General features: G+C 42.7%; 1 protein-coding gene across 1 annotated transcript in view; it reads left to right on the forward strand.

Annotated features, from left to right (window-relative positions):
- PRDM5 (PR/SET domain 5) overlaps window positions 1-6,070 on the forward strand; it is a 275,353-nt gene extending 269,283 nt beyond the window's left edge. The window contains exon 18 of the mRNA XM_075849722.1: window positions 5,174-6,070. Coding sequence (XP_075705837.1) covers window positions 5,174-5,338 — 165 coding nt within the window. The 3' untranslated portion in view covers window positions 5,339-6,070. The remainder of the gene's footprint in view (window positions 1-5,173) is intronic.
- Window positions 6,071-7,974: the final 1,904 nt, after the last annotated feature.

Raw genomic sequence — 7,974 nt, forward strand, 5'->3', positions numbered from 1 at the left:
GCCCTTATTTTTTAGAGACTGTCGTTCAGTTTCCATGCCGTTAACTGTAACCTGTCTAACGTGGGTTGAAACCAACCCCCCTGTAGCAGGAGATCTGGACGTAATGGAAGTTTCCAGAAGTTGCCATTCGAGAGATTCAACACAAATGGAAACCATGCCCTTCTGGGCCAATGAGGAATGATCGCTATGGCCTTCACTTTCTCGTCCCTTATTTTCCTCAATACCCAGGGAATATGAAGGTCTTTTCCCAACTCAATGATAGACTGTCTATGGCATATGGGTGATTCGACCTGTTGAGGGAGCAGAACTTCCTTAATTTGATATTCTTTGCGGTCGCCATGACCTCTGAAGATGGTTTTCCCATCTTCCTGGTGATTTGAAGGAAGACTTCCAGATCGAAGCTCCACTCTCCTGGGTGAATCCGATTCCTGCTTAGCCAATCTGCTTTCAGATTCAACACTCCTCGAATGTGGACTGCGGAAATTGATCTCAGATTGTGTTCTGCCCACCGCATGATCTGACTGCATTCCTTTTTGAGGGAATTGCTTCTGGTCCCTCCCTGCTTGTTTACATAAAAAACTGCGGGGAGGTTGCCTGACTGAATTTGTGCATAGTGACGATGGAGTAGTCTGAAAGTGTAATAGGACTAGTTTAATCGCCCTGAGTTCTTTCATGTTGGATGAAAGGCAGCTGTCATTTTTGGACCATTTCTTTTGCACCAATGATGTTCCCACATGTGCACCCCAGCCTGAGCCTGATGCATCCGTAGTGAGGAGTATCCGATGAACTGGTCTCAGAGACCTGACTCAATCGAGATGGTAGGGTACCAGCCACCACTGGAGGTCCCGTCTCACGTCCGGAGATATTGACATTAGGGTGTTGAGAAACACTATTTTCTTGTCTTAACTTTTTAGTATGTTGGATTGTAACACTCGGATGTGTGCCCTTGCCCAGGGTACCGCATCGATAGCCGATGTTAGAAGGCCTAACACTCTCATGGCCTGATGGATGGAGCAGTGACTCAGTGATATTAGTGGTTGAACTCCTTGACGGATAGATTATATCCGGTTGCTGGGCAATGTCAGCAACATTTTCTGTGTGCCTACCATGAAAGCCTAAGTATTTCAACCTGGTGCATGGTGTTAGATGAGACTTTTGGAGGTTCATCATGAAACCGTGCGAGATGAGCATGTCTAGAGTGACTTTTAGGTGCTTTGTAAGGATGTCCTCTGATGGGGCTCTCACCAGCCAATCGTCCAGGTAAGGACATACGAAGATCCCTTTCATGCATAGTACTGCAGAGAGTACCACCGCTACCTTCGTAAACATTCGGGGCACTGATGTTATCCCAAAGGGCAGGCAAGTGGACTGAAGATGTAAGACTTGATGATGAAGAAGAACTGCTACCCGCAGAAATTTCCTGTGTTTCTTCAGGACCAGGATATGAAGGTATGAATCTTGCAGATCGATAGTGGCTAGATAATCTTCTTCTTGGATAATATTTATGACCGACTGTATAGATTCCATTTTGAACTTTTTCTTTACAAAGAATTGGTTCAGGTATGTCAAATCAGTAACCGCCATTTGTCTTCCTTTTGTGGAATGGCAAAGATAGGGGAGTACTTTCCCCGACCCCGCTGATGATACAGGACTTCTTCCAATTCTCCCTTCCTTATGAAGTCTTGAATGAGAATGAGAACCACCGGATTTCTTCCTCTGTTTATACAGAATTAGTTTTTTGGAATAGTGTTTAATTCCAACGAGTAGCCATTCTGGATGGTGGATCTGACCCAGGCGTCTGTGGACGTTTTTAGCCATAGGTGAACAAACTTTCCTAGCCTTCCACCTACTGGACCTCTCTCTTGGCATCATAAGTTAGGATTTCTTTCATAGGGAGATTTCTTCCTGAAGGAGGGTTTACCATCCGGCTTGCTTTTGAACCTACACTGCCTGTCACACCCACGGAAATATTTTTGACCCTTAGGGAACCTTTTGGAACGGTTTTGAAAGATTTTAAATGGCGGCCTCTTTGGAGGCCTGGGAAGGAAATCCCCCTTTCAACATTTATCAACTTAAGGATGTCTTCCAGCTGAGGGGAGAGGAGGGATGGAATGGTAGGGAACAGAAATGATTCTTGGATGGCACGTCCCCCGTCCATTGCTTGATCCAAAGGGTTATACGCGCCACATTAGAGAGAGCCAGGGATCTAGAAGAAAACTTCAAGACATCCAGCGGTTCGTGACACGAAAACTCTGCAAGTGCTTTCATGAGAAGGATATTATGTAAGATCTTCTCTCTCTGTATGCTGTCCTCTAGATCTTGTGGGAGCTGACTAAGCCATGTACGAAGGGCTCTGGCAACCGGGATGGCGGCTGATGCCACTTTACACGTCAACAACCGACGATGAGTAGGCTTTTTTTAATATCGAATCCACTCTGCGATCCATTGGATCCTTTAAGAGTGAGGAGTTCTCTGAAGGAAACACAGATTTCTTTGATAATCTGGCGACAGCCAGCTCAGCCTTAGGCGGAACATCCCAGTTAGAACTAGACTTGGGATCTGTTTTGTAGGTATGTTAAACCTCGCCCCTTGATCGATACGTCTCTCTGGCTTATCCCAATCTTTCTGGACCCAATCTGTAATAACAGGATGGGAGGGAAGGACTCTGTCTCTGTTGACCGGAAAATAATACATTTGTTCCTTTTTGTGTTTATGAGACACATCTTTATCGGTCTTGACGGTCAGTTTGACTGCTTTCAGCAAGTGCAGGACATTGTCTTTATCTAACAGATAAATATTATCTAGAGGTTCCCCATCAGAGTCCTCTGAATCCAGATCATCCTCAGATATATCATATTCGGAAGGGGAATGCGGAGAGGGCGTCCGCTTTCTACCTTTAGATTTTTTCGGCATAGCAGTCGACCTAATCTCCTGAAAGGTATCCATAAGCTGATCCTTAAACCAGAACAGAAATCCCTTGGCTTCAGTATGGAGGGATTGTTCAGGAGGTCTTCAAGAGGAGCAGAAACTCTGGTCCCAATCCCATGGCAACAGTTGCTGACAACCTTTACACATAATGTGCTTGGATTTCCTCTTGTGTTTCCCTTGAGATGCAGGACTTGCCATCTGGGAAAATAGGCATGCAAATTACAATCTAACCTGTAAGTGGCCTCAAGGAAACAAACCCCTCTAACATTAACACAATCAAAGTTAGGTACCTTCATTCTTCAGGGTCAAGCAGCATAACCAGCGCCGCAGCCCCAGATTTGCTGTCCTTTCTTGAACCCCCGGGATCCCGCGAGACTTCCGTTCTCGCGCATGCGCAGTACGCACCAAAGCCGGGAGAGTGCACGGTGCATGCACTGGAAGCCGGCGTACACCTTACTTCGGTGGTGGCCGCTCCAGAATGGAATTGTGGCTTCTCTTCACTTCCAGGTAAGATTTAGAAGCTAGGCCGAGGGACCGAGGAAACCCCCAGTATACAGCCCCCCATGTCCTCATGGGTCGCAGCTTATTGACAGTGGAAACCCTCTGTATAAAGCATTTCGGTATAATGTCTTCAGCTATCCATGTTCATAGAAGAGAAAAAATACGCTTTCTGAAGGGATTTGGGCTCTATTTAAGGCTACCTGGGACCTCCTAATTGTTTAACCCCTTAGTGACCACTAATATGCCTTTTTACGTCGGTCACTAATGGGTTTTAGGCTAGGCTGACGCCTTTTCACGTCAGCCTAGTCTAAGTCCTGCACGGGTCTCCCGTGCAGGCAGGAGCCGGGGCTCTGCTGTCTGATGACAGCTGAGCTCCTGCTCCAACGCCCGCGATCGAAGTTTACTTCAATCGCGGCCGTTTATCCCGTTAAATGCCGCCGTCAATAGCGACCGCGGCATTTAACTTTGTTTACAGAGGGAGTGCGCTCCCTCTGTCACCCATCGGCGGCCCGCGAATGCAATCGCGGGTCTCCGATGGGGTGTCATGGCAGCCAGGGGCCTGATAAAAGCCCCCAGGTCTGCCCTGGACATATGCCTGTTAGGACGCGCCGGAGGCACGTCCTAACAGATTGCCTATCAGATTTACACTGACAGGCAATAATGCTCTGGTATACGAAGTATACCAGAGCATTATAGCAGCGATCGGAATATCGCACAGTAAAGTCCCCTAGTGGGACTAATAAAATAAGTAATCAAAGTGAAATAAAGATTATTAATAAAAAGTACAGTAAAAAAATAAATAAAACCATTTTTTTTCCATAAAAAGTGGTTTTATTTAGTAAAAGTGTAAAAAAAAAAAAGTACACATATGTAGTATCGCCGCGACCATAATGACTCCATTAATAAAGTTAATATGTAATTTAAACCGCAAAGTGAACACCGTAAAAAAAAAACGCAAAAAACCATGGCGATATTGCAATTTTTTTCCATTGCCCCCCAAAAAAGTCATAATAAAAATGAATCAATAAGTCCCATGCACCCCAAAACAGTACCATTCAAAACTACGTCTCGTCCCGCAGAAAACAAGCCCAAAAAATCACTACATTGATGGAAAAATAAAAAAATTACGGCTCTTGGAAAGCGACGATGCAAAAACAAATAATTTTAGTTCAAAAGTGTTTTTATTGTGCAAAAGTCGTAAAACATAAAAAAACCTCTACATATGTGGTATCGCTGTAATCGTACCGACCCATAGAATAAAGGTAACATGTTATTTACGTCGCATAGTGAACGGCGTCAATTTAAAAGCGCATAGAACAATGGCGGAATTTCAGTTTTTTTTTATAATCCCCCCCAAAAAGGTTAATAAAAGTTAATATAAAAATTATATGCACCCAAAAATGGTGCTATTAAAAAGCACAACTAATCCCGCAAAAAAACAAGTCCTCATACAGCTATGTAGACGAAAAAATAAAAACGTTATAGCTCTTTGAATGCGACTATAGAAAAACGAATAAAATAGCTTGGTCATTAGGGCCTAAAATGGGCTGGTCACTAAGGGGTTAATTGATTACTGCTCAGTAATATGTCTCTTCTGTGCGGTCAGGTGTAGTATCTTAACCCTTAAGTGTGCTGCCGTAGGACGATCAGGAAATTTCTGGAAGTTTCTTGAAAATCCTCACAAATATATTAAATATACAATTGTATATCTTTTATTTATGTCATGTGATACTTATTTTTTCAGGTCTGTGACCTATCATTTTCTCTCAAAAAGATGTTGATCCGACACAAGTTGACTCATAACCCTAATCGTCCCATGGCAGAGTGCCAAGTTTGCCACAAAAAGTTTACAAGAAATGACTACCTCAAGGTGCATATGGAAAATGTGCATGGAGAAACCGACAGTTAATTTGCAGCTGCCAGAACTTATACCATGACATTTGTTTACTTAGATGGTACACAGTGATTATATGTTCAAGACATACTGTATTTGTACGGGGACCAACATATTGTTTAGTTCTGTTCACCTTAGCATCTTCCGATTATAATGGAGCCATGACACTTTGGCAGTTATGCTGGAACCGCTGACTTATGGAGTCTGTTGGGGCTCTTATTTTTGACGGCAAGAATAGTGCTGAAGACTGTGCTATTCTTGAGGTCAAAAATACCAGAAACCTTGAGAGAAAGTCCATAATGCAAGTATGAACAGAGCGAGTTAACAGTTGTAAAGTTTTCCAGAATGGTGAACATTGGCACTTTATACTTTTATATACCGTATTTTTCGGACTATTAGACGCAGTTTTTAGAAAGAATAAATCTTGCTAAAAAGTCCCTGCATTTTATAGTCTGCAGTCAAGGGACCCGGCTGTGCCGGGCCCCCTGACCGCTTCATTACTTAACCCCTTCCTGACCCATGACGTGCCGGCACTTTATGAAGTGGGAGGGGGGGTGATGTATGGAGCGATACACTGCAGGTATCAGCTGTGTTTTACAGCTGATATGCTGCTCTAACGGCCAGGAATAGCACTTTCGGTGTTCCTGGCCGTTTAAAGAGGTTGTGCCATAAAACACATGTATCCCCTATCCACAGGATAGGGGATACATGTGTGATCGCTGGGGGTCGGACCCTCAGCGATAAGGAGAATGGGGACCAAAAGTCACCAAGAGTGCTACATGAGAAGCTTTGACTTCCGCGTTCTGTGTCCGGCAACTTCATAGAAATGAATGGGATTCTTCTGCGCATGCGTGATTGATTTCTTTGGAGCTGTCAAACAAATAAGCCGGACACAGAACCCGGAAGTCCAAGCTTCTCATGTAGCACTTTGGGTGACTTTCGGTCCCCTGTTCTCCTTATTGCTGGGGGTCTCAGCGGTCGGACCCCCAGCGATCCCACATGTAGCCCCTATCCTGTGGATAGGGGATACATGTGTTTTATGGCAAACCCCTTTGACTAGTTAAATGCCGCGGTCAATAGCGACTGCGGCATTAATAGGGGATTTTCCAAGAAGGACTTGAGAAAGACCCTCCACCTGTCACGGGTCGAAACGTTGCCATTTTTTTACTGGATGTTTGACTAATAAAAGAACATATTGATTGAAACTTGGGAGACGTGTGCTGCTGTTCACCACGCTTTTTCTGAAGATATCCACAGGATATGTCATGAATGTCAGATAAATGCGGGTCACATCTCTGGGACCTGCCCCTAAACCCCGTTCTAGCTTTCTGTGCTCTCCCTGCCACTTGGCTACATGTGGAGTTACTGAAACAGCGTAGCTTGCATGCTACGCTGCTTCCGTAACTGCCATTCACTACTATGGGAGTTCTGGAAACAGTGTAGCTCAGCGAGTAACTCCAAATGGCTGCTGGTTCAAGTCCCCTAGCGGAACTAATAAAATGTGTAAAAAAAAAAAAGATTTAGATACATTTTCAGGAGTGTAAAAATAAAAATAATAATAATAAAAGTAAAAAAAAAACAACCTTTGAATAAAATAATTTGGTATCGCTGCGTCCATAAAAGTCTGATCTATTACACTATACCATTATTTAACTCGCATGGTGAACGGCGTATATAAAAAAAAATAAGTATCAGAATTATTTTTTGGTCACCTTTAGCGCTTAAAAAAATGAAATAAAAAAAAAAGTGATCAAAAAAATCATATGTACCAAAAAATGGTGCCAACAAAACTACAGCTCATCCCGTAAAAAATAAGCCGTCACACCGCTCAATCGATGAAAAAAGTATAAAAAAGTTATGGCTCTCAGAATGTGGTGAAACAGAACAAATTATTTTTTTCCTATTTTATGTTGCCTAAAACCTGGGTGTGTCCTATGGTCAGGTGCGTCTTATAGTCCGAAAAATACGGTCCATTTTTTTCAAACAATGGTGTCTGAGTTTTGCATGTTTGTTACAATTATGTTATTGTGGGCCAAAATACTGTTACAAATGTTCTCATATAATAATATATATGCGTGCTTTTAGAAAACAGGCGGCCATTCAGTTTGCATTTATAGGTAGAGGAGGGATGGATAACACTTGAAAAATGTTTCATTTGTTGCTGTTTGGAAACCAGCATTTTAACATAGGATATGGCTCATGCTAAACTATGTGTATTATAATGTGAAGTTGTGATAATATTGAAGTGCCAATCTTGCATACTGTAGTAAGCCCACTGACAAAATCATTGTCGATTACAACTGACAGCTTAGTGGAGCAATGCAGTCTTCAGAATGTGTTTGTTTGTTTTATAATATTCTCCTGCATTGTCATTTTACACAGATTTTAAAGTTTAACATTATCCTTTTTTACTATTTGAAACTTATTTTTCATGTTTATTTTGGTCTGTTTTGTGTCTGTATTGAGAGAATTCATTGTTATATGAACTTGACTTTGTAAATTGATTGTTAATGTGCTATGACCAAATTAAAGAAAAATTGCAATGACATAAATGACTTCAACATAATGGGGCATCTTTACTATTCCAAATGCGCCAGATGGCGTGGTTTAGAGGGGAAAGGAGACGTGACTTAAATGCGCCAACGTGCCCC

Source organism: Rhinoderma darwinii, chromosome 1 (genome assembly GCF_050947455.1).
Source record: "Rhinoderma darwinii isolate aRhiDar2 chromosome 1, aRhiDar2.hap1, whole genome shotgun sequence".
NCBI classification, from domain to species: domain Eukaryota; kingdom Metazoa; phylum Chordata; class Amphibia; order Anura; family Rhinodermatidae; genus Rhinoderma; species Rhinoderma darwinii.